We start from the raw sequence: 25806 nt of genomic DNA, 5'->3' as shown, positions 1-25806 counted from the left end.
TAGATTAACTGTCCCTTTTATGAAATAGCCTAACTGACAAATATTTTTGATGCATAAACACCATATAATGTTTTTGGTCCCCCTGTAGTTTTGCAAAAGTGATGGTAGAGTGAAAAAAATAAATAATAAAATACTAAATCAGATTAAAGCTGATCCTTTAATACACTGAGCCTCTGTATTTAATTCTGTTCACCGGCGAAACTGTCTGATAACAGTCGTCTGGTGTGAGCTTTTTTTCCCAGAGCATTGAGGATTGTGACACATTTTTAGTTATATTCTCCTTTCTCTATACGTGTCTGTGTGTGTTTGAGCTTGTCATGTCTGTCAGTGGAGTTACTGTGCTGCCATTGGTTGATTCCCACGCATTCAATCACAGCTGTGGCTTCTGTCAAACACATTCATACACACTAACACACATACATGCACTCAAAGGAAGAAACGAGACCTTCACTGTTAAACCAGCCGACCTCAAAGCTCCATGACAGTAAGTATTCACATTTCAAACTTAATGGAATACACATTACTGTACTGTAAGACATCGGTCTGGATGGGGAGAGTCATTGTGCACCTGCGTCTGGTGAGAAAGATTTTTATGCGTCTTCAGCAGAGTTTAAAAAAGGCTCAGATGTACGCTTTGGAGTTTTGGCGAATTTGTGCAATGTAGTGGGAAGGTCTTAAGTAGAAAAGACGGAGGAGAGAGAGATGATGCCTTTTTTGGTGTTACATTTGCAATTTTCTGGAGTGTATTCATGCTGCTTTTCCGTCAATTGTGTGGGTTGGTAGCAAAAACAGAAAAGATGGGGGGAAAACATGCACAGACTGAGCTACTAACACAGGCAGCAAACAGACAGAATATCCTCGAACAAACTTACTTTTGTTATTTTTACTATGATGCTCTGCAAGCAGATTTGAATAGCTTATTCTGAAGAAGAAAAAAAAAGAAGCTTTGCCTCATTCCCTTCCACATCCAAAGGTTATCTCGGTTTATACAAGATGCATTGGATCTTTACATTTGTCAATTTGCAATCAGATCACCCAAAATGGGTGTTGTAAATATGGTCTAAAAACCATGATTAGTTTTCACAAAATGAAATGCAAAATATTATCACTTTAACCCAGGCCAATTTCATAATCAAGTCATTGGAATTGTTTTACAAAAAGTCATGTAAACATTTGGATATAAAGTTAGAGAGTGTGGAATTACACAATGAATAGAGTTTTCATCTCAAGTGACATTATTACAATAGAACAGATGTGGCAGTTGAGTAATACTGAATTCTGGGTTAGTCCTGGAAAAAACATAGTGATACATGAGGATTGGTTTGGCTTAGAGTCTAAGTAGAGGGTGAGAGGATGAGTTTTATAGATAATAAATATAGAATATCAACATTTGTGAGACTTAGTCAGTCCAAACAGTTTAAGGGTAACTGATCTAAATTTGTGTCTGTGGAAACTATTATGTAACCAAGTTTTTTGTGTCTATTTGTTAATGAGAAATTAGTGGACACATCATTGTTTTTTAGATTAGTATGAGTAAAAGTTATAGTTTTTATTTTGGAGTATAAAATATAAAATTAGACCCTTGGGGTATGATGATCCCCTTCCCCCAGAATTGGTGCCAAGTTGTTACTATAGTGTTATTATTTTTAAATTGACTAATTATTGTAATTAATGGTGTTATTATTTAGTTTTCCCATAAATTAGATGTACATATCAGACATCTTTGCTTAAAACCTATAGGTTAGTTGAGTGAAATCATTATATATGCATTCATAGTGTTGCTATTATGACATATCTTCAATTAAAATATTAAATATAAAATGCCTGTATATATCACAGGTTGCACAGGAACAAACCAGGAGTAAATCAAAACACGCAAACACTTGAACACAAACAATACCGGACAGGGAACAAACTCACACTGAGGACTTAAATACAAAGGAAACTAGATGGCACAGAGGTGCATGACAAATCAAATCAATAACTATGACAACTAATAAGGAGCGGGAGCATGGGAAATTAGGTCAAACTAAACAAGCAACATAACAGAATATAGGCTAATCGTTACATATACACGTCATAGAATAAATTTACCTTTCAGATAAATCTCTTTTACTGGGATTCTGCTGTGTCATGGTTATTCAATTATTATCAACCAAATTGTCAGAATACAATTTTAAATACAATAGTTGATTTAGTATTTACATTAATGACACTTTACAAAACAATATGTAAATATGAATAAGAATTATATAAAAAGTTATTTATACATTCTGCAAAAGTGTATCCTGGGGCTTCTTACCCCAGGTAGGGGAGGGGGTCAACTTACCTCAGTAGGGGCCATCTTATCCCTTTTTTTAATATTTTACTTTTTGTGCTATAACAACTGAATAAGCAAATGTTTCTATTTATTTCCAATAATAACATTGACTGATGCATCATCATCTTGCACATGCTAAAGTTATCTAAATATGTTACAGTTTAAAAGTAAATCCACATTGTTGTTCGGGGGAGGGGAATATATATATATAAAATATATTATTTTATATATGGGTCCCCATCCTACCCATATATAAAAGAAGAGTCCAAGAGTGACCTTGCTTAGAATATGGACTGCATGTTCAAAAATCGCGTGGGCACAACCAAGCGTTCAATAGTTGGTTGAGAAAGTGTGGGCGCCAGAGGGACAGAGCGGCTCCGTTTCAGTGCAACCAGAGCTGCGGGGCTCGTGAATTCAGTTGCTGTCGTTTCTGTCAATACCTTTATCTGCTCTATTTCACATTTGACAATTGCTGACGGATCGATAGGTCTGAACAGGAATTTGTCGCGAGCTATATTTTCCCTCATCGAGTTCAACCATATGAATTACTCGCGACGCGTCGCCATTTGGTTACTCGCGTTATCAGTGCAAATTATTCAGGCATGTGCGTATTGCGGTAGATTGGAGATGATATCCGTTTGGCTCCTCTTTTTAAAGCTGCTGGTAGGTATCAAAATACTGAAGCTTTGTGCATCTGTTGCATCCGTATGCTTTGGTGAACATCTGCATGCGCAAGGCACGACGAGCGAGTGATGCAGGAATTATGTGTGCTGCATTTGTACTGTCGTGCTTGTAAGAGTGTCCAGTGTATTTAAAAAGAGTTACGATGATGCTGTCTATATCAGAAATCTCTGACTGATCGGTATAAATTCCATATCTGCTTATAGTGTCAACACTGCAGTGATAGAGTAGCTAGAATATGCCATTTACCAAAGAGAAGTTTGACTTAAAGGGATAAATCACCTTCTCCACAAAAAGCAAATCCATGTATGTTCTGTGGAAAACAAAATGAGATCAGTCACCATTCACTTTCATTGGATGGAAACAAGATGCAATGAAAGTAAATGGTGACAGAGGGTGTTAGTCCTTAACACATCTTAATGTTGGGGGGATCTTCCTATTTAATCCAACAGTCACACTTATTGGATAATTAATAACTGATGACATAATTTTGCTATCTGCAGAATTCCACCTCTGGCAAAGTGGATGCGATGTTCAGACATCAGAAATCTATTTTCCAAAACAGACAGGGGTTAATGGTGGTCACAGCACCAGCAGGCATGCATAAAATAACATCATATCCGCTCGATATGAGCAATAGATTTGTTTCTCTGTCGCTCTTACTGGATAAACTCAGGCTGATAGCTCTAATAAACCAACTGCATCATGGCACTTTGATAAGGTTGTCTCTGACTAGTGAGCTGCTTATACATGGCTCTTACTGTATAATAAACAAGACAGCCTCCTCAGATGGAGCATGTTGCCAGGCAACCACTACTTTTCGGAAAAAAAAAACACAGAACAGACCCTCTGAAGTCATATCTTGCAAATAAATTGTGTCTATGACAGTATTAAATAAAATGCCATTTTGATCATCCACATAATGTAAGCTCCTCTCAGTTTATGTTTCATGAGTGTGAGCACTGAACCAGCACAAAGAAGGGAAATGATAAATGATTAAGTGATACATTTTAAGGAAATAGGAATTATTGTAGATTGTAACTGAGTGCAGTCGTCCAATTCGCTTTTGGATTTATAGTACTTTCAAGAAAGTAGTGTACTTTGTCAGTAGTGTTAGCATTCTCTTTATTTAAGCTTAGAAGGTTTTGTGATCACAACTTGAATTAACTCATTGGCTAACCCGAGTTTATTTAAAATGACATAGCCTACTTAAAATGAATGCAGAGGTCACATATTTTCTTTTAGGCTACTAAAACATCCTTTAATGTAGATTTTTAGCCCACTTTGTAATTGCCTGCTTTGTTAGAAACCACTTCTCATGGATATTTGGTATATCAAAGAGGTCCACCCACTCCTCACAGCATGGATGCCAGAATAGCTTGATGAAACTAAAGTGCCACTGTGCAATTCTGCAGAAAACAGCACAAGGCTGGTTGTCTATGTTAATTGGATCTGAGACTTTTCAAGGACCAAGACTGAAAAAAAATGTTAGCGTTTGTCATGTTTTGAGTCTTTCTAAGCTTGGTTCCTTTAATTCTAAACAGATCTGTTTCAATGTAACTTTCTTAGAGAGCCACAGCTGGTGTGGGAAGGTCATATGGAAGTGAACTAAATGAAGGCAAAAGCACCTCTGTAAATCAGCAAGAAAAAGAGCAGAAATACCTCTCTGAAACAGTCACCATGGAGACCAGCCAGCTTTCAGAAATGGCTGATCTAACAGACTGTAAAATGGATCCTGGGTGTACAGAGGGCCAGACATGCCAATTCACTGAGGAGGTAAATGAATGTTTTGACACATATTTCTCAGAGTGCCTGGATACCAGAAAGAGCAACCCCCACGAAGACCTTGATGGGCAAGACGACAAAGGCATAACCAATGCAAGTGATAGCTCAGGTGAATCTGATGGGAGCAAAGAATCTCAAGATAGCGTTATGGTCAACAACCAAGAACAGCCGAATGGTAGAGAATCTTTGACCTCTGATTCTCATGAAGACCTTCACACAAATGACGAACCTGAAGAGGAAATGGAAATCAACAAGTCTGATGATGCCCAGGAGGAGGAGCACAATGAACCTGAGGAGAGGGTGGAGGCAGAAGAAGAATCTGTGCTGGAGCAGCATATGAACGAGCAGGTGATTCCTGAAGTCCAGACTGAAACTTGCCCAGATATGGATCGAGATGACCTGAGTGACTGTCTGCTTGTGGAAATGGCCATCATTTCATCAGACAGTGATGCTGAGGAGCCATGGAGATCTTTAGTTCCACCAGCTGTCAACAATGAGGAGATTGAAGAGAACGGTGATCTCTTGGGTATGGATGAAGCAGAGGTAAACCCGGAAGACCAAGCAAGGCAGGAAGAATTTGAAGTGATTGATAGCAATGCAGAACCTGAAGATGAAGCCCTAGCTTTGAACCTTAATGAAACTGAGATTCTAGAACAACCAGAGTGTCCCACCGAATGTGAGCTGCAAGATATTTCTTTGGACTCCTCTGTCCATTACTGCAGCTTAACAAAGATTGCAGAGGACGAAGATGAGCTTGGGAAAACCTCAAAGCACAACCTGCAGCGCCTGTCTTGTTCAACTTCAGAGCTCGACAAGAAGTTGCCGCAGGACTTCTGCGTGGTTCAGGAAATAAAGAGCGAGAATGTCAGCACAGAGCATCTGGATTTCAGGGTGGCTCGCAAGCAATGGCAGAAGATGGAAGAGCAAACCAAGGGTCTGGTGCACCGGCCAGTGATGAAGCAGGGAACTTGCCAGGGTGGGCACAGCTTAATGTATACACCTGTCCGCAACATTGATCGCCCTAGAAGAGACCCTGACATTGATAGTCTTGGTCTGGGGGAGAACCAGTACACTCAATTCAGCCCCTGTTCAGAGGATTCTGGTCTGGACGACACAAGCTACAGGTCACCTTACGATGAGCCAGAGACTCCAGTGGAGCGGGAGATCCGTGAAGCTCTCGAGCGAGAGGAGAATTTCAGACGAGAGAGGGCAATGGCAAAGATGTCTGCTGGTGACGCTACACAAGTTCAACCCAGGCCTAGTGTTCTTCACCACAGCAGATCACAGCCTGGGGAGAAAGGACGGATGTTTGACACACCGGAGGACAGATGCAGGTCTCAGAGGTCCCCTAGTGCAAGAACTCCAACTTTGTCCGTCACTGCATCTTCTGGAAGAAATCCCACATACCATGAAATGACCGCCAGCAATGTCATTATACTTGAGCCGGATTTGTACCCCACAAGTCCACGGAATCGAGGGAATGGTGGGCTGCTCTCTCCAGGCACCAGCGGTTTCCATGAATGGCCAGACATGAACAACGTGATAATCCTGGAGACATCAAATCTCATAATTCGAAGTGCCTCAGAATTCTGCCTGAGCACTGCATGTCAAGAGACACAAGAGAGCACGTTTCAGAACAATCCCTTCTTCAAGCTGCGCTCTCACAGCACCCAGTCTCTGGTGGATCAGGAGATCAAGTTGGTGAAGCAAAGAGAAGAGGAGCTTAGGAGGGAAAGAGCACAACTATATGTAAAGGAGAGATATGACACAGTCCTCGTGTCCCCCAGCCAACTGCAGAATTTCACTTATGAGAGACCAGGTAGCACATTTTGCAACTAGTAAAGTATTTACTTCATGATGTTATTACACAAAGATGTAGTTAAGCAAACGCCGTTCTTTTATTTTGACACTTTACAGGAGAGGTACCAGCAAAATCCAAGTCATCACCCTCATCTCCATCAAAGATGCGCAAAATGGATCGCTTCGCTTTGTCCTGCGACCACAAGGTACATTCAGTTTAGGCATGCTGATTCAAAGTTGCAGATTTTAAACTGTACATATTTTTCTGTTTGTCCTCTCATGAATCATATATAAGTGTTCTGAATTCCATTGCAAAGCAACTGTTTTTCATCTGTTACACATCTTTGACATCTCATTGATCTGTGCCCATTTCACCTTGAAACTGGAAACTGCATGCAGTTTTACAGGTGAAGTTTTCTCCTTTAGTTCCCTGAAGCTCCTTTCCCTCGAGTCAGACGAAAAAGTGCCCTGGCCCAGAGGTGGGAGGCAGGTATCTTTGCCAATCATCAGCAACAAGACTGAATGATTTACCTAAATGAAGCACTGACGCACAAATCAAGTTTCCATTACAGTATACGCATGTAGAAATAGATTCAAACAGTAAAACAGTCATTAGAACAAACCTGGAACTTAATAGGTGAGTACAAATATTCAGAACTAATGTAATACTTTTTTTTATTTTTTGGATGCGAATAGTATTTTAATTTTGAATTATATCCTGGGTACACTTTTATATTACTGCAGATGGAAAATTTATACAGTAATGCATTCCTAAATTGCACTATGTACAAAAATAACGCCAAACACTGAGAAATATATTATTCTGATTTCACATAACATACATTGTTTAAAAAAAACCAACTAATTTTGAGTCTTAACAATTTAGTTTCTTGTTTATAAGATATTTTGTCACTTTAGCCATACAGTGGAGAGCAGAAGTAAATAAAAAATACATTTATTATTGATTTAATCTGATTAAAAGTGCTATTTAAGACAAGAGTAACCGCTTCTTGGAATGTCTATTATAGAGTATATTATGGATGTAGCTTCCAGAGGTGTTACAGATAAGTAGCTGGCTTCTGTACCATTATTACATTGTGAGCCTTTTAAATGTTTTATGCTTTGATTGCCTGCTTATAATGTCAACATTTATTCCTGTGTGAAAATAATAATTGCAAATATGTGTGAATTTCACTTCATAATATTCATGTTTGAAATGGCATCTTAATAGATATGCTTTTTCCTTGCAGGATGTTTTCAATGCAAAAATACTGTTCAAACCTTGCAATAAAATGAAATGACAACTGATAATGATTTGTCCTGCTGTGTATATATAATTGAAGGTCTTCATCCCAGTTTATGTCCTGAAAAGCTGCCATGTGATTCATATGTTGGTTATACGTTCCCTATGGAGACGAGCATTGAGATACAGAAAGCTGAGTTTCCGAGCACAAACACAGCAAGGACAGCCACTCTAAACTTAGTATCCTGTGGAAGCAGAAAGAAGGACATTTAGATGCTTAGATGAACATTATGTAAGGTTGTTTTTGAGCCTTATAATTTGACTGTAAGTCTTTGTTGTGCCTATTGCAATACACACTGATTTCTTTTATTATTTATTAAGTTTTTTTTTAAAATATCCACCTTTAAGTCTGAGTAAAGTAAACTTACCCAGTTTACATTCCCTGAAAAGTCTGAGAAAACTGGAAGTTCATCTTCATTGACACTTCCTGTTGAAACAAGAAAAATGACTAATGTTACATATCTTTGAAAACATATTTTGTTTTCTGTATGTATGTCTGAACCACAGGAAGAAATGTATGTCTGAACCACAGGAAGAGGGAACGTGACTGAAACAGATACTGTGTACTTCCAAATAAATCAGACTTTTGCTTTTGCACAGTCTTTCAGAGGAATTTAATGTAAAAATGATTTATACAAACCTTTTCTAATAACATCATGCTTATGAAGTTTTAACACAAGCTTTAACACAATGGTCCAAACCACAAAAGCAGAGAGAACCCCTGTGGTCCACGGGTAAGGTAGCAAAAGAGACTGTTGCTTTATTCCAAAAAATATGGAAATCACTGCAACAATAAAATAAAAATAAAAACGTAATTATTACAGATAGAAATGGATTTATTTGAGATACATTTTCTAAACAACAAAATTCCAAAGAGCGGAATTCACCGGCAATAATTTCAGCAGCATTTCCAACACCCCGGTGCAACCAATTGAATATCCACCTCCTGGGAAAATGAAATGATTATCCTGGTGTTATTCTACTCGGATATGTAAGCAGAAGATGTAAATATGAGTTCACTGATGAGTCATTACCTTGAGGAGTCTGGAGCTGGTCTGAATGCAGCCATTATAGGCTGACAGAAAGTGAGAATCATAACTGTGCAGCCTAGGTAAGGATGAGCACCTGCTCTCTGCAAAGACATTTGGTAATAGGATTGTTAACTAAAAACCAAAACTATGTTCAGAAATTTTAATAAATCTGAAATAAATGAAAATCTGAATATTAGATGAAACTAGAAATAGTCTCATTTGTTAACATTAGTTAATGCATTAACTACATGAACTAACAATGAACTTTACAGTATTAACCTTTGTTAATGTTCATTAATAAAAATGTTCAAATTCATGTTAGTTCACAGTGTACTACACTGTAAAAAATTATCGTGATTTTAACGGTAAAAGACTGTAAAAATGCTACAGTGAAAAACTGTTAATTGGTTAACAGAAAGTTTCCGTACTATATACGGTAAATAACTGTGATAGATCTAATGGTACATTTAATGTACATTACAGTTTTTGAAAGTGAAAATGAACAAGTCATTGTATAATTTACAGTGAAAAACTGTAAATTGACATTCCCACAATTCCCTGCGTGACACTAAACATTTGATCTATTTTTGTTAAAATAACTATGTTTCTTCATAGTTTTCTTAGTTTGTTCTAATCAGTTATGTACATTAGGGTTTTATGTTACATTTAATGTTGTTAAATTAATGTTTATTGCATTTTTTAAATTTCATGTGTGTTACCATGATGGTGTTTAATGTTTGTGTGAATGACACTGTGCAGCTTCTATTACATGCCTTATATAAGAGCTGCTTATGATGAGCTTTGATTGATCATGTGACTCTCATCACTGCTGTGATTGTTGGTTATCAGTGTATTGCAATGGAACAAAAAACAGATATTAATATTTCAATAGGATGTTAAATCCACATTATATCAGATAATGAATTACGGTTTATTACTGTAAATTTTAAGTTAAGCCTGTAAAACCAATAACGTTGCTACTGTATTTTTGATGGGAAAGTACTGGCAACCACAGCTGCCGTTTTTTTACCGTAAAAATCACGGTTTAATTTTTTTAAAAGATACAACTTTTGAACTTAAAATGTATTAATAAATTACTATATTAAATTAATAAATGCTGTAAAGGTATTGTTCATTGTTAGTTAATGTTCTACTGTTGTTAACTAATCCAAACAAGTGAAACCTTATTGTAAAGTGTTACTCTTAAACTAAAATAAAATCTGAAAACAAAAATAAAAGTTAATTAAAAATATTAATAAATACTACTGTACAGCTAAACACATATTATAGACAATACAACATAGGCTACAATACAACACCACACCATAATTATAAGACACTCTTTAAATGAAATAGGGCAAAGAGCGTAACTGTGGCATTTAATACATTGAATATTGTCTGTTTAAAATATGCATTGCATTTTATTGCAAAACATTGTCTAGGCAGAGAGCACAGGCTTTACTCACTGTGCTCCATTTTCCTCGGTAGATAAAAGGAAAAATGAAGCCCACAGCTGTGAGCAAAACTGTAAGGGACATCAACATGCGATGCACCTGTAAACAGAGAAGATGAAAAATATATGCAGTTATGAAAAGCTGATTACAAGTGAAATGTGCAGAAAACTGAAAAGTATTAAAGCATGAATAAGTAATAAGCAGAAATAAGAGTTTTTTTTGCAATAGACAAATAAATGTCCTGTATAAAAACATATTTCATACCTGGAACCATATTTTTTGCCCAAACGATGTTCGTTCTGGCCAATCAGGTTTAAAATAGCCAGCGATTAATGTTCCAGTGCTTCCTGCTAGCATCCAGGCAATCAACATTAAAGCTCCTGCATTTACATTTGGAATTATATTTGTAAACTTGCAAATGACAGCATTTTGCAATTTACACCAATAACATGTAGTAGTTTATCTAATTACCAAATTGCCATGCTTTTATTCCGCAGCAGTTACAATACACTTTTCAATGGCACAATGATGATAATTGCACTTGCAACATTTCCTTTTCCTGACCATATATTTAACACATGGATATCAGTATCCTGCAATAAACTTAATTGCAGCAAAACACTTACCATGACATTTCATGAGCAGTGGAGATCGAGAACCTGTCAGTATCTCAGGCGGGCCGGTTATGATCTGATGGTGGGACGATATCAGTGGCTGCCACGTGTGTCTATGGATCATACCTGCAGCACAACAAAACAACAGTAAAACTGGTGAGATAACTATAGGATAAAGCATAATCTCACACCATTTCTATCAATAAAAATTGTGATTTATTATACAATAAAGATAGGATATATAAAAAAAAAGTATCTAAAATGTGAGACAATTGCTGTGTAAATCGTAGAACATCACCTGGTCAAAATGTTTTAAGAAATGCACGTGTGCTCGTTTCCTTGTAAAAGTTTAATTCAGACTTTAGCAAACCAGTTGTAACTATTTTATTCCCTGTGCACCAAATGACCCTGCCATAAAATAAATGAAAGGAAATGAGTACTGATTGCTCAGGCCTTCGCAGACACTTGTTAACCAGTAAGGTCAGAAATCCGGATCTGTGGAGTAACACGCAGTGGGGAGGCCATAAAAACAAAGTTATATGTGACACTGTATCTGATGAGATGCATGATCATTTGCCAAAAGGAGAAATACAGCCCTGAAGGACGTGATGACCGGAAAGACAATTCTTGCTATTTCATCATGCTGTAAATGTAGCAGTTTAAAAAAAGAGACAACACACATAAGACAAAAATTCAATCTACAGTAGCTTATCTATTCTGTTATATATCAGTGTTATATTATTGTTTTATATTTTCAACTTTAATTTCCATTTTAGTATATTAAAATATAATAAGTATATATTGTAAATTCTTTAAGTTTAGTGCTTTTGTAATTTTATAAGGTTTTTTAGATTTCTACTTAGATACTTTAGTACTTCAACTTCAACTTATTTTATTTTATTTAGTTGCCAAGACAGTGGTTCCAATTTTTTATTTTTAAGTTTAAGTGTTTCATCTAATATATATATATATATATTTTTTTTGCTTTATTTCAATGAGTGAAAATGATTTTTTTATAGCTTTATTTGACAATAACAACAATCTATGTAAATGATGCAGTTAAAAAAGCTCACCGTTTTCCGCAGTGCCGTGTGCTACGAACAGGTAGTAACTGTTGTTAAGACTGAATCGGACCGGATCCTGAGGGGTGTAGATGGATCTAGAGAACTTGCACTGAATAACCCCATCGGAAACTCTCCAGCCTACATCAGTCAGCACAGACTGCAGAGGAAGGGAAAATCCTGCTGATTACATTTATGACTGACACTGCATAAAGTTTAGAGCACACAATGTCATCTTTTTGGACTATAATGTTTTAATGGTTTTAAAATGATGTTGTAACATACTGAAAACTAAAAGCAGCATTAGAAATCCTAAAGTACTCTCTCACCTGGGATGCCTCCTCTGGGTATGTCCTTCCTGTTGTGTGTGCAGACTCAACGCTTACACGACCCCCGTCATTTACGCACAAGTACGTATCATCATCTCCCTAGAAAAACAATAAGATCTTCAGGGTCACATGAATATAATATATCTAAAGTAAGTTTATTATAATGCACTGAATGCAATTTTAGGAGAACAATTTGATCATGCTGCTCACCATCCATTCATCCTTGGACAGGGCAAAGGAGACGTATCCCTGTGCAGGGCCGCTGAGCTCAAACGAAACGTTTTGACCCAAAGTAGAAAAAGAAAGGAAGAAGCAGTTTGTGTCTATAGAAGGGTTACAGCCGACAGGGTCAATGAGACAAGACTTCCACCTGCCACATCCCTCTGGAGTGAACTGTAAGATAAGTGGCATCATGCAGGTTTATGTTTACAATAAAAGGCTATGTAAAGCAGCTTATAAGAGCAGATTCTCTTTAGTATTTTGGCACGTACTGGCTCAGGTAGTATAGAGGTGCTTGCACAGATTGTAGACATGACGGTGGTAGATTGAGGTGGAGCGGGAGTCACATCACCCTGAGATATGACCGGACCAGGAAGTTTGAGCCAGAATGTCTTGTAGTGGGCAAGAACTGTGGCACTTGATGTGGGGTAAAAAAAAAAAACATTAAATTTGAATATACCACAAATATTGGTTTGAAAAGAGCCAGTACAGTGAGTGAACTGTTTATGAGTATTTTCAACATTGAATGACAAAATCAGATCAGAAACACACTCACAGAAACTGTACAGTGGGAGGAGCATTCGACGGGGCTTTCCAGATCACCTGAAGTTCTGTGTTTTTGGCATTACTGGTGTGACTAACGGCAGAGCCCTTTAAAAGACATCATACTTTCATTGTACGGCAACTCTTTAACATTAAAAGCAGATTTTGAGACACATTTCAACATACTTTGTAATACCAAATAATTCATTGTAAGTGATTTATACAACAGCAGGGCTGTGATCAACCAACCAAATGATATTTAGTATAATAGAACTTTTGCTCATGTGATATTTTTAAATACAGTACCAAAATGTTTTTGAAAAAACTCTCATGCAAGGCTTCATTTGTTCAATCAAAAATATAGAAATATTATATTATATATATTATAAATTGCTGTTATATATTATAAACATAACAGTAATATTGTGAAAAATTAAAAAAAAAATTAAATCACTAATTAAAATGTTCTATTTTAATATATTTTAATATGTAATTTATTCCTGTGATGGTAAAAAATCAAGTAAAAAAAAAAAAATCAAGTAAAAAAAAAGTTTTCACATGGTCAGTCATTGATTTGGTGCTCAAGAAACATTTCATATTATTATCAATGTGGAAAACATTTGTGCTGATTAATATTTTCATGAAAACCATGGCCTCCACTATAAAGTACCTCTATGCTGTTGCATGTCAAACGCTGGGAAATCTTGGGATCTACCAATGCGAATGAGCCAACAGCTGATCCATCAGGGTTTGTGGCATCTCGGGCTTGAATTAGAAAGCCTTCAAAGTGCTCACTTCCAGAGAGAGTGACTATTGACAGTGGAAGTGTCAATAAATAAAGGCAACATGGCAAAAGGAAGCAACATGATTGTTCAACTTTACTCTAAACATCTAAATTGGTCAAAATGATCATCGTTGTTTAATGTGTTTTCCCCCTCACCTCTGATGTCCATCCCTGGGCTGAATTTACTGGCATTCACAGTCAGTGTGTATGGACTGGCAGTAGTGTTGGGTTGGCTATGATGATGTTCTGGCATCATGCTCTCGCAAGATTTCTCCACCTTTCCATTTTTGTATCCACTTACAGCTGTCAAACACAAAGTCCCAAGGATTGCCAGAGACGTTTGCAGATTCCACATTTCCAGCAGAGGCAAAGTGACCCTTGTCTGTGGATAGATCCTGAGAGGAGTACAACATGACCATTAGTCATTATGTCATAGTTTATACCTTGCTCCTTATAATTCATATTACATTACATTAGGGTTCCCACATTTATTGACAAATTAATTTTCAAGAGTTTTTCTTAACTTTTCCAGTCATGTGTGATTTCTGTGGAAATTGATTTTCACTGGGGTGAATTTATAATTGTATGTCAGTTACCATCCATTATAATTAATATATATAAAAGTTATATAAAATGTGTTTCAACTCACTTGCATTTTACTCACTTCCTCTCATGAAAAAGCCATTATAATGTGCTGCCCAATTAATTGAATTTTCCATGACTTCTCCAAACTACTCAGTTTAACAATGACAAAATGTAGTATGTGTGTAAATAAAGATGTTAATAAAAAAGTTATTGAAGATTTTCAAAAGAAAGCACTGCTCTTACCTTGTCAGCAACCTGGCTGCTCAGGACCACGTAATGTTGGCAGATAATAGTTTTATGGTTTGAACATGAATGGGCGGGTCATGTCGCATTTTAAGAGTCTGTAGGCCTGCCACCACACGATGGAGACAAAATCTGAAACAACTCCCAGCAGGTTGTATGTTTGTTTTCACTTTTCATATTTTTATTTATTTGTTTATTCATCATTTATTCTTACCTGTGAATTTAATGCGTGACTAGTAAAAAAAATAAATAAAAAAAATCTATCTAATCATGTGCATAAGCATACACTGTGTCTGAAAACATTTAATGCAAATGGCAATGTGTCTTTTATTAGTGTATTTACGGTAGAGGGAAGCAGAGACGTGCACACACCTCCTTCACCAGCGACTGGAACGTCCTTAAGCCGAAAACAGGAAAAAAAACACTGGTGTGTCTTTTAACCCTACTGCTCTATATAACACTGTATAGTCGTGCAAAACTGATCTAAATGTTTATATCAGTTTAGATTTTAGACTGTCGTGCATCAGAATAGGACATATATGCATGTTGTAATATGGCTTGGCAAATATTAGCCTACATTGCCCCGATTACTCATTTAAAATAGACTTGGCCTTTATCCGCTAAATTCTTAACCTCGACCAGTCTGAGATAGAGGATACTTTTTTGGCCGTGCTTTTTAAATAGTATATCATGTTTACTGTACTGATGGGAAGTCCGATACATTTCCGCCAGTCGGTTCTTTCGAACAATTTGTTTCAGAGAACCGCTTTACAAAACGATTCAGTGATTCTTTTTGCATCTCGGTATGACCTAGTGATAAAATAATCTAGTAAATACGTACACATAATGCTGTTTATTATGGATGATTAGAATAATTGTAACAATTATTGTATTTTCATGTGTTATTAAGTTTTAGTCGGCTCATTAAAAAAAGTATTTTACAAGATAAATATAATTTGCATTTACATTAGACAAAACTAAAATGAATTCACATCTCTTGGGTGTAGCTAATCATTTCTGCAAATGAAATGAAATTACGTTTCGCCAATTAGTCAGATCCTCGGGTCACGTCACTCCAAGTGTAGGCACATTACGAATCAGACATGTTCTATCCAGTGAACCGGTTCAACCTATTGAAAATATCCGATTCATATGAACGATTCGTTCACGAATATCGGACACTGTGGTGCATAGAGCGTAGATACTAACGTACGGATACAAACCTTGACAATTTTGAGGTATATTCCGTGTATATTCCGTATGTATTCCGGCAGAGCTCTCTGTTTTGGTTGTTGCAATGCTCACTCGTTATCATGTTATGTGGCTCTTACATTGTCATGGTAAAATGTTGCAATAATTTTAAAGGAAGCTGTTGCAATTCTGTGTTTTTTTTTCAGAAGCTACAGGTTTCTGTTAAGTTGAACGAATTCATCATCTATTGTAATTCAGTGTGTGTGTGTGATGATTTGCATATTTTTTGGTTCACTTCTCAGTGAATGGGGTCCCGTTGAATTCCTGTTCATCGTTGTATTAAGGACGTTCTAAAATAAGGAGGGCAATCATGACACCAAAACAAACAAGAGTGATGGTCCTCAATGACATGGAGAAACTAGACAGGACCCTGTTCCGTCTGGACCAAGGCAAGTTTCAGCTCATGTTTAACTCTTTGCATTGTCCTGAGGCACGACTGAAGTAACTTACTAGTGTATTCATTGTAGTGTGATAATGGCCAGTAGCTAGTCTGTGTTACGTGCGGAACTTTTGTGCTTATTTATAGACGGTGGTGTTCTCAGGAGCCAGCTTTATTAAGTACCTATTCATTCATGCACTAATAAAGAGTAAATATAGCAGAGGAGATTGGCATTGGCTATGATACATTTGAGAAATGTAATCTGTTCATTAATGAATCCAGTAAACAAATCTTGTTCAGAACTTTTCACTTTTAATCTCATGGATACTCTTATGAAGAGGTTGTCATTTATCAATGTATGTGTTCAAATTCATATGCATCATTTTCCTCAGATACTGTTAATGCATAATTTCAAAATAGATGAATATAGTTAGTGTCTAGTTTTTATCTAATTTGCATCTGCTAAAGCTATGAGATTATTTTATTTGCCTTTATATTAATGATAATAATTATATTATATTATTAATAATAATATTATGAGCTCTATAGATCCTTCATAAGTACATCATTTGGTCTAAAATGTTTTTTTCTTTCTGATGATAACCCTTTTTTTGTGATTGTATGATAATACAATGCTTATTTTAGAGACTACTATGATGGTAAAACCATGTTACACTTTAAGGATCTTTGAAGTACCATGTAAATATCATGGCATAATAATAAGGAATCAATACAAAGTACCATCATATTGCCATCTGATACTGTTACTATGGTACCACAAGACATTGAAATATATTTGAAAAAAGAAAGCTTGTTAATAAATAGCCTACATATGTCATGAACAATTTGTGCCAAGTTCCACCAGTATTTGTATCAATTCCTTTTATTATTTATTTATTGTAACTCAAAAACGGCAAGATCTGTGTCATGAAGCTTATGTTGTGTTTCTGCTCAGGGTTTGAACTCCAGTTTCGCCTGGGTCCCACTCTTCAGGGGAAACACGTGCTCGTTTACACCAACTACCCTGCGGAAGGGGAGCGCTTTGAGCGCCACAAGTTTCACGCCTTAGACTGGATTAACCCTACTGGAAGACAGGATGATTCGGACAAGTTCTGCAACCTTGACCTCAAGATTTCAGGCTCATACCAGTATTATTTTGGCCATGGGTGAGTTAGTTTGTGTTATCTAAAAGTTTTTTTAGATTATACTGTCAGGTCTGCATTTAAATATTGTTCAAAACTGTACAACAGGTCCTTATTCATTTCATTTTTTTACTCTTCAGAGATAAGGAGAGGTCTGGTGGTGGATATATTGTGGTTGACCCAGTGCTCCGGGTAGGGGTGGACAACCACATCTTGCCCCTAGACTGCATCAGTATCCAGACCTACCTGTCCAAATGCCTCGGCCCCCTGGATGAATGGCTGGACAGGCTTGGAGTCGCCAAAGAGGCAGGTAAGAAGACAGCTGGTGCTATATTAGTTACACTTACAATTTGAACACTTACAACTTTAACTCCATTTGAACTTCTCTTATCTGCGGTCAATTTGATTACGTGAACAAATCAATAACCAATAACTATGCATAAACTGAACAAATAGATTTAATGAGGTTAAGTTAGTCAAAGTTAGTTAGGCCAAGTTAGTTTTACCAAAGTGAATATTTTTGAGTTCTTTATTTCAGAATAATGACCATTAGAGATGCTTGGGTCAGCTCTAACATCACCCGAATCTACTGTTAAAAATAAACCATCCACCCGCCACCCATCCGAACAGTGATTTTCTCTGATTTAGATATCTGCACCCGAACCGCACCCGATCGTCACATTACAATTATTCAAATTCTCAGTGTTAAGCGAAATTATATGGTAACAAATTACACTGAAGTAGGCTGCTTTTAAATGAACATTTGTTTAACTTTAATGTAAAAGTTATTATTTGGCAAAATTACATTTCCTTAATAGTCTAAAGGCTTTACTCCCTTGAAACTTAAATTGCCACTAGTTCCGCCAACTTTCCGAACACACACAGAAGAAATTAAATATGTTCAGTCCAAGCAAAGGCTGGATATAGGCTTTATTAGTTTATTGTATACATACTGCGTTTTCACAGCAATTACATATCACGCACCCACCACTTGATTCATCCTGGTTAGCTATTTCAGTAAAACGTTTCCAACTCGGATCTGTTTTGCTTCCACTAACCCTGCAATTGCATAGTTTATTGAGAGTCTGCAAACTGGTGCCTGACCAAAAAAATTAAGCTTTTAACACTTATAATAATATTTCCATCATTATGTTGGAAAACACTTCTATCAGAATAAGTTCAGTTACGCTTGTGTATATTTTTAGTTAAAGCTGTTAAGTTATTAAGCAATATCTTTTTTCCCTTTGTGTTTAATATAATGACGACTAGGAGGTGGTTTTCCCTAAAGAAATAAAAGTTGTTGTTGAAAACAAAGTAAAGGAGTGATGCACGTTGTTGCATTTTACCATGAAATAAGAGTTCCGTGCCTTATCGTATTAGTGTCAACACATTAATGATTTATCTCTCATCCACCCGCAATTAATTGAAATGTTATTATCCGCAGTGCAACACTATTGGCTGTATATAATCATGCACTGTAAGGTCTATCATTGAAATGCACGTAGATCATACTTCTTAAAACTATGAGTAATGTTTCCCATAAGCAATATGCCTTCAAGGTTAATTTATGAAGACATATGGCTAATTTGGTATGTCATAGTTTGCTATAGATTAGTAAATTAACTGAAATATATCTTAATACGTATTCAGTTAGTATTCTGTTTCAAAGTAACTGATTTCATATTTCATTTCTATTTTTTAGGGTATAATATGATTCACTTCACACCACTGCAGACGCTGGGTGAGTCTCGCTCCTGTTACTCTCTGGCCGATCAGCTGGAGCTTAACCCAGACTTCTCCCCTCCTGGACAAGCTTACACCTGGACAGATGTTGGCAACCTGGTGGAGAAAATGAAGAATGAGTGGAATATGCTTTGCATCACGGATGTGGTTTACAATCATACGGGTGCGCGTTTTTCCTACCTTTTCTAGTTTATAGACAATTTTCAACAATGCTTTATGCATTTTTGGTACTTTTTAACTTCTAAAATATCCTAATAACTCAGAAAAGCTACATGCATAACCGTTATAAAAGAATTGTCAAAAGGTTGTTAAATAATTTTAGATTAAGTATGACATATCACACCCACAGGACTTCTCAAAAGTATTGCATGTCAATTATCCATTTGCAGGGTCCAGATATAGTGGGTTCTCTTATTCCAATGGAAAAGGCCACAGTTCCAAAGCGAATGACTGTAATCTCCAGTAAGCCCCCACTAAAAGCCTTTGCATTGACTTCAATTCTAAAAATAGTTTATTTGCAGAGGACAGGACCTATCGGTGAAACATTTAGCCTGTCTGATATAGTGCGGTTAAGCTGTTGTATGGACCCAATACGTGAGCAGAATACTAAAGAGAAGCACTTTAAAACTTTCTTTCAGACAAGCTGACTGACTGTGAAGGTTTAGAGAAGGCTAATGTGTTTACAGATGAGTAACTGCAGTGGAATTTGAATCGTTTACTTGTTTTGCGTAGTCTTGTTACAGAGCTTCTTCCGACTCTGTTTGACATCTCTAAGCATGTCACTATAAAATCATGTTTCTTTCTCCTTAATCTTGTCTTGCTGTGCATGCATGTGTTAGAGTAGTCAGGCTTCATAGAAAGCAAAGTTCATAGTTCATTTCTTCCTACCAGAACTCAGCACAGCTAAAGGTCAGGGGGTGTGTGATACCTTATCTGAAGCTGTGTACAAATGCCAAACATTTAAACAAGGGGAAGTCCAGTACGGCATAGTATATGTGTGTATTTGCGCAGGTTACATATATACAGTGGGGTCCAAAAGTCTGAGGCCACATTATGAATCTGGGAATCAAAGTCAAATATACATATATAAATATACAAATATACAAACATTTATTTGATTTAAAAAAAAAAAGTAAAAACTGTAATATTGTGAAATATTATTACAATTTTAAATAGTTGTTTTCTATTAATATATTTGAAACTATTATTTATTCCTGTGATTGTAAAGCTGAATTTTCAGCATCATTACTCCAGTTTTCAGTGTCACATGATCCTTCAGAAATTATTCTAATATGATAGATTTACTGCTCAAAACAACAAAAAATTGTTACTGCTTGATATTTTTGTGGAAACCGCAATACATTATTTCATGATTTTTGATTATTTGAAAGAGAAATATTTTGTAACATTATAAATGTCTTACCGACCTCAAACCTTTGAGCGGTATTGTAAATAATGAATAAATAATAAAATAAAGTAATAAATGTTCATTATTATTATTTTGAGGTCACTAATGGAATTACTATTGTTGCATTAAAATAGGAAAATGGAAAATAGGCACATTTTCATAAGAAATCTCAAACCTTTGGACCTCATTGTTAATTGCTTGTAATCTATACATTTATTGTAAATACTGTCTCTTTAGAACCAACAACTTATTCTTAAAGTGGTTGTCATTTAAATCCAAAAAAGTCCATATTTTTTTCATTTGAGGGGGCTGTTTGTTTCAGCAAAAGTAGAATCACCAATTCAATGACTTGCAGTGACTTACGTGATGCCCGTTTCATCTTCTATGTCATTTTTTATTATTTTGCATTACAGTATCACGATAACCGCTGTGTCTTTTAACTGTCTTTCTCAGCTGCTAACAGCAAATGGATTGAGAAACATCCTGAGTGTGGTTATAACCTGGTGAACTCTCCTCATCTGAAGCCGGCCTGGGTTCTGGACAGGGCCCTGTGGCACGTCACCTGTGCTATAGCTGATGGCAAATACGAAGATAGGGGTCTCCCTGCCCTAATCACGGATCACCCGCACCTCCATGTGAGTGAATCGCTTTCTGTGAAAGCCATAGAATGGAATTCATTTTGAAGTGTAAGGTGCTCTTATTTCCTTCAAAACTAACTGCAATGTGTTTTCACTAGGCCATTCGTGGAGTTCTCTGGCAGGATGTGTTTCCCAAGATTAAACTGTGGGAGTTCTTCCAAGTCAAAGTGGAACCGGCGGTGGAGCAGTTCAGAGCTTTACTACAAAGCGGTGAGTTCCTGGATGGTTCTCAGACACTTAGGTTAAGAGAAATTAAAATGTTAAAGTCGGCATAAAATGGAAGTTGCGATAGTCTTTTGTTCGCTTTTGTGATGGATAGGATATCCGAGTGAAACGGCTTGTTGAACAAGAAAAAACGTTGGATGGTTGTGATTTTCTATTGGTTGATCTCATGTGAGCGACAGGTTGTCCCTCGCGCCAGTAAACATGTCATTAGAGAAGAGAAGAAATGTCTCTGCAAGAGGGGGAGGAAGATATTTTGATTAAAGATTATTATTATTAGGGCATATGAATTAAAAAAATAATGATGTGCACAGATAAATCATTTGTAGTAAATACTTCAATATTCCATTTGATTTCATGATGACTTTATAGGATTAGTTCACCCAAAAATTAAAAATATGTCATCAATTACTCACCCTCATGTCATTCCAAACCCATAATACTTTCCTTCATCTTCGGAACACAAATGAAAATATTTTAATTTGAAATGAAACCGGAGATATTTCTGTCCCTCCATTGAAAGTCTATTCACCCAAACCTCTGATGCTTCAAAACTTTCATAAAGAAATTGTAAAATAAATCAATATGAATCGAGTGGTTTTAATCCAAGTCTTCTGAAGAGACATGATCGTGTTGTATGATGAACAGATTTAATTTAGGCTTTATTCACATATAAACATTGACCAGTCTCATGGGTTTGGATGGCATGAGGATGAGTAAATGATGACAGAATTTTCATTTTTGAGTGTACACATTTTTTTGTGGTTCTAAATTGTCTGTACAGGAGCCAAACCTGATAGGATCAAGACTGATGGCAAACAACAACTGAAGATCATTCAGGACCCTCAGTACAGGCGTTTTGGTAACACAGTGGACATGAACTCCGCTCTAGAAACCTTTGTGCCCCATGGGTTAGTATGCACATTTGAGCATGTTTTCAGTGTAGACCAGGGGTGCAAAACTCAGTTCCTGGGGGTCCACAGCCCTGCCGAGTTTAGTTCCAACCCTGCTCCAACACACACACCTGTAGTTTTCAAATAAGCCTGAAACTTATTTAGGGTTAAAGCTAAACTCTTCAGGGCTGTGGCCCTCCAGGGAACTGAGTTTTGCACCCCTGCTGTACACTGTTTATTATGCTGTGTTTGGTATTCTACAGATGAATTATACATTTATGTTGTTGTAGGAGCAGTCCTGGTGCCATTGAAGATTGCTGTAACTGGCTGAGGAGGAGACTAGAGGAAATAAATGGTGAACAGTTTCATGAAATTAAGCACCATCAGGAGCAGGTGAGTGTCTCTCTGTAGCATTACCTCTGATTTCAATGTAGTCCAGTGCAGTAATGTCATTTCTTTACTCTCAGGCTACCAACTGCATTGATGGAACCGTGAGCTATGAAAGACTGGCTGACCATGGACCCAAGTTGGGCCCCGTCACCAGGAAGCATCCTCTGGTTACCAGGTAGCACAGTTCCTTCCATCAGCCTCTGCTGAAGTTTTAGCATCATGTTCCTTTGTTTAATAAAATGAATGTATACAATAAGGGCCGCAGCTAAGGTATCCGGAGCCCCGGTGCGGGTTGTTGTTGTGGATCTCTGTCGGTTGGGCCCTAGAATCGTCACCAACTTTCGTCCCTCTAGCGATGTCCCTGAATACAATACAATATATGTAATTATGGTTCTTCTGAAAACTTTTGTCTGTATGCAGATATTTCACTTTCCCATTCGAGGAGGCAACTTTGGAGGAAGATCTGGAACTAGTGAATCAACCAGAAAAGTCATGTCACTTCCTGGCCCACAATGGCTGGGTCATGGGGGACGATCCTCTGAGGAACTTCGCAGAGCCAGGTTTAGCAGACTGCCTTGAATTTTGTTACATGTTTTCTTTAATTATGTAAATATAGTCGTTTATATACAGACCGTAAAGAAACGTTTAAAATAAAGTTGCATGTTGATTTATTATTTTTTTCTTCATTGAAATGGCAATTTTGAAAGAGCTTTGAAAAATACATTACCGTTAAAAAGTTTGGGGTCAGTAAGATTTAAAAATTAAATTAAATAAATGAATTATTTTATTCAGCAAGGACGCATTCAATTTCTATTTTCAAAAAAAAGCTATTCATCATTGAATACAAAAAAAATGTATCACGTTTTCCTCAGAAATATTAGGCAGCACAACTGTTTTCAACATTGATAATAATAAAAATGTTTCTTGAGCTGCAACTCATTATATTAGAATGATTTCTGAAGGATCATGTGACAATATACTGTGAAAATTCAGCTTTACCATCACATGAATGAATTACATTCCTTAAATTTACATTTATTATACATAATATATTTACAAAGTTTACTTTTATTTTTGATAAAATAAATGGAGCCTTGGTGAGCATAAGAGACCTTTTTAAAAATACATAAAAAAAATAAAAAAAATATTACTGACCCCAAACTTTTAAACAGTAGTGTAATTAAGGTAAAACTATTCATGGCTAAATTAAAAAAAGTTTTCATCTACCATTAAGACTTTAATATTCTCAGTTCTGTAGTTTAACGCCTTTAACCATATTTAAATCCACTCCCCAGAAATACATAGATTTCCCCCCACAATTTCTGGAAAAAAAAAAGTTTAAAAGTGTATTGTAAAAATGAATTCTGTCACAGTGGATTTGTAAGATGGCAGTGATGTCATTCTGACTTTAAACACAAGGTGGCGATATCAACACATTTTTAAATCCTAATCATTGACAACACTTGCCAAACCTTTTTGGCAGTGAGGTGAATCAAAGTTGCTTTTTCTTCTTCTCCTCATTCTGGTCAGGGTCCAATGTCTACATCAGGAGGGAGCTGATCTGCTGGGGTGACAGTGTTAAACTGCGGTATGGCAACGGGCCCGAGGACTGCCCCTACCTGTGGGCCCACATGCAGAAATACACCGAGATCACGGCCAAGCACTTTGTGGGAGTGCGTCTGGATAACTGCCATTCAACTCCACTGCATGTGGCTGAGGTACAGCGGCAGTGTCAAAAGATGGATTATTACTTTTGGCTAGATCGCAGATAAATAACCTGTTTGAGATTAACTATGTGTAAAGATGAATATTAGACATGGGGGGCAGGAATGTTTTTTTCCCCTACACATTTTTATATGGCGAGCTCGTTAGTTACTGTCTTGGTTAGTACGTTTTGGCTGCTGACTGTTCCCCATCCACCGATAGCTCCGTCATTTGCTGTACTTCACACTAAGAAATATTAAGTGTGGCTTATTCTCTGTCCTATGCTTATTGATAAATCAGTGATGGTATAAGAGTCATGCTGTGCAACTGACGCCTTTTCCAGTTTAACATGGTGATTTTTAAATTACAAGTTGGTCCCGCTTTATATTAGGTGTTTTTAACTACTATGTACTTACATAAAAAAAAATGGTTTGGTACAATAAATGCACTTATTGTGTTCATGTTGAATTGCAAAACACATTTGCTGCTATAGAGGTGGGAGACAAGTAAGGTTAAGGCAGGTTTGGTGGTATGGTAAAGTCAACAGTGTAAATATAGATGTAATTACAGAAATTAATTGCAGCTGTAATTACATGCAGGTTTTTACAATGTAAAAACATGTATACACAAGAAGTGCATTGTAACAAATGATTCATTAGGTAAAATCAGATCAAAAGCACGCACATCCAAAGCAATATGTGTGTGAGTCTATTATAAAATTTTCACATTTTTGGAGCCATGGTGTGCCGACTTTTACCTTTTTTAACAAATGATTCATTTAAATGCTAGCTAGTACATAGTAAAGACACTTAATATAAAGTGGTACCCAAAAGGTTTCATACAATTATAAATCTTTTATTAGACAAATTTATTTGTTTGAATCTTAAATTGCATTATAAGTCATGTTGGGATGTAGTTATGCCCTCAGAAGGGTTGGCATGATGTTTTTTCAATTATCAGTTTACTATACACAAACATAGTAACAGATTGTCTTTTAAACAGTGTTTAAAAAGAGGCAGATGTTTCCTTAGTTCCAATAGTTCACTTCTTTAAACTGATTCTGTCATTAAAATAATGTTGCATAAGCATTTATTGAAAATGTGAAACCTGGGGACAACTTTAAGTCTGCTTTGCTTAAGACTACTGAAGACAACTTTAAGATTTTACTCAAATGTAAATATACAGAAGGCACAAAGACAAATTGATAGCTTTCAAAATGTGCATATTTGCTAATACAGTGAGAAGTCGAAAGTAAAGGGCGAAAGTAACCTCATGAAAAAATAA

The 25806-nt window shown here is 36.5% G+C and overlaps 4 protein-coding genes across 14 annotated transcripts in view; 2 read left to right on the top strand and 2 right to left on the bottom strand.

Annotated features, from left to right (window-relative positions):
- pdca (phosducin a) overlaps window positions 1-25806 on the bottom strand; it is a 253431-nt gene that overhangs the window by 64724 nt on the left and 162901 nt on the right. The window lies entirely within an intron of this gene.
- Window positions 188-7194, top strand: LOC311291320 (uncharacterized protein). Of its 4 annotated transcripts, none has more exons than XM_084410272.1 (4): window positions 188-484; window positions 4571-6605; window positions 6704-6792; window positions 7013-7194. In XM_084410272.1, exons 1-4 carry the CDS (start codon window positions 479-481, stop codon window positions 7106-7108), a joined length of 2226 nt encoding a protein of 741 aa, XP_084266398.1. In that variant the 5' UTR covers window positions 188-478; the 3' UTR covers window positions 7109-7194. The 4 variants fall into 4 exon arrangements, with proteins under 4 accessions (XP_084266398.1, XP_084266399.1, XP_084266396.1 ...); XM_084410273.1 differs by having other exon boundaries at window positions 6986-7194; XM_084410270.1 differs by lacking the exon at window positions 188-484 and adding an exon at window positions 2687-2983.
- frrs1a (ferric-chelate reductase 1a) lies at window positions 7526-16071 on the bottom strand. Of its 3 annotated transcripts, none has more exons than XM_084410277.1 (17): window positions 15976-16010; window positions 14753-14858; window positions 14081-14319; window positions 13811-13950; window positions 13154-13248; window positions 12870-13014; window positions 12589-12771; window positions 12379-12477; window positions 12062-12209; window positions 11001-11114; window positions 10639-10754; window positions 10387-10473; window positions 8924-9021; window positions 8777-8835; window positions 8530-8673; window positions 8258-8316; window positions 7526-8074 (listed from the first exon to the last, which is right to left on the bottom strand). In XM_084410277.1, the coding sequence occupies exons 3-17, from the start codon at window positions 14277-14279 to the stop codon at window positions 7982-7984; spliced, it is 1779 nt and encodes a 592-aa protein (XP_084266403.1). In that variant the 5' UTR covers window positions 14280-14319; window positions 14753-14858; window positions 15976-16010; the 3' UTR covers window positions 7526-7981. The 3 variants fall into 3 exon arrangements, with proteins under 3 accessions (XP_084266403.1, XP_084266404.1, XP_084266402.1); XM_084410278.1 differs by lacking the exon at window positions 15976-16010 and adding an exon at window positions 14967-14984; XM_084410276.1 differs by lacking the exon at window positions 14753-14858 and having other exon boundaries at window positions 15976-16071.
- agla (amylo-alpha-1, 6-glucosidase, 4-alpha-glucanotransferase a) overlaps window positions 15092-25806 on the top strand; it is a 26683-nt gene continuing 15968 nt past the window's right edge. For 2 of the 6 annotated variants that reach the window (XM_084410264.1, XM_084410267.1), the window contains exons 1-12: window positions 15144-15990; window positions 16246-16392; window positions 17338-17548; window positions 17665-17834; window positions 19227-19430; window positions 21129-21310; window positions 21412-21523; window positions 22320-22446; window positions 22719-22821; window positions 22896-22993; window positions 23239-23378; window positions 24349-24536. In XM_084410264.1, coding sequence (XP_084266390.1) covers window positions 16314-16392; window positions 17338-17548; window positions 17665-17834; window positions 19227-19430; window positions 21129-21310; window positions 21412-21523; window positions 22320-22446; window positions 22719-22821; window positions 22896-22993; window positions 23239-23378; window positions 24349-24536 — 1614 coding nt within the window. In that variant the 5' untranslated portion in view covers window positions 15144-15990; window positions 16246-16313. Of the gene's footprint in view, window positions 16011-16245; window positions 16393-17337; window positions 17549-17664; window positions 17835-19226; window positions 19431-21128; window positions 21311-21411; window positions 21524-22319; window positions 22447-22718; window positions 22822-22895; window positions 22994-23238; window positions 23379-24348; window positions 24537-25806 lie in introns of all 6 variants that reach the window. The other 4 variants (XM_084410265.1, XM_084410268.1, XM_084410269.1 and 1 more) reach the window with 3 other exon arrangements.

This window comes from Rutilus rutilus, assembly GCF_951802725.1.
Source record: "Rutilus rutilus genome assembly, chromosome: 6".
In the NCBI taxonomy this organism is placed as follows: domain Eukaryota; kingdom Metazoa; phylum Chordata; class Actinopteri; order Cypriniformes; family Leuciscidae; genus Rutilus; species Rutilus rutilus.
This window is presented reverse-complemented; position numbering and strand designations above follow the sequence as displayed.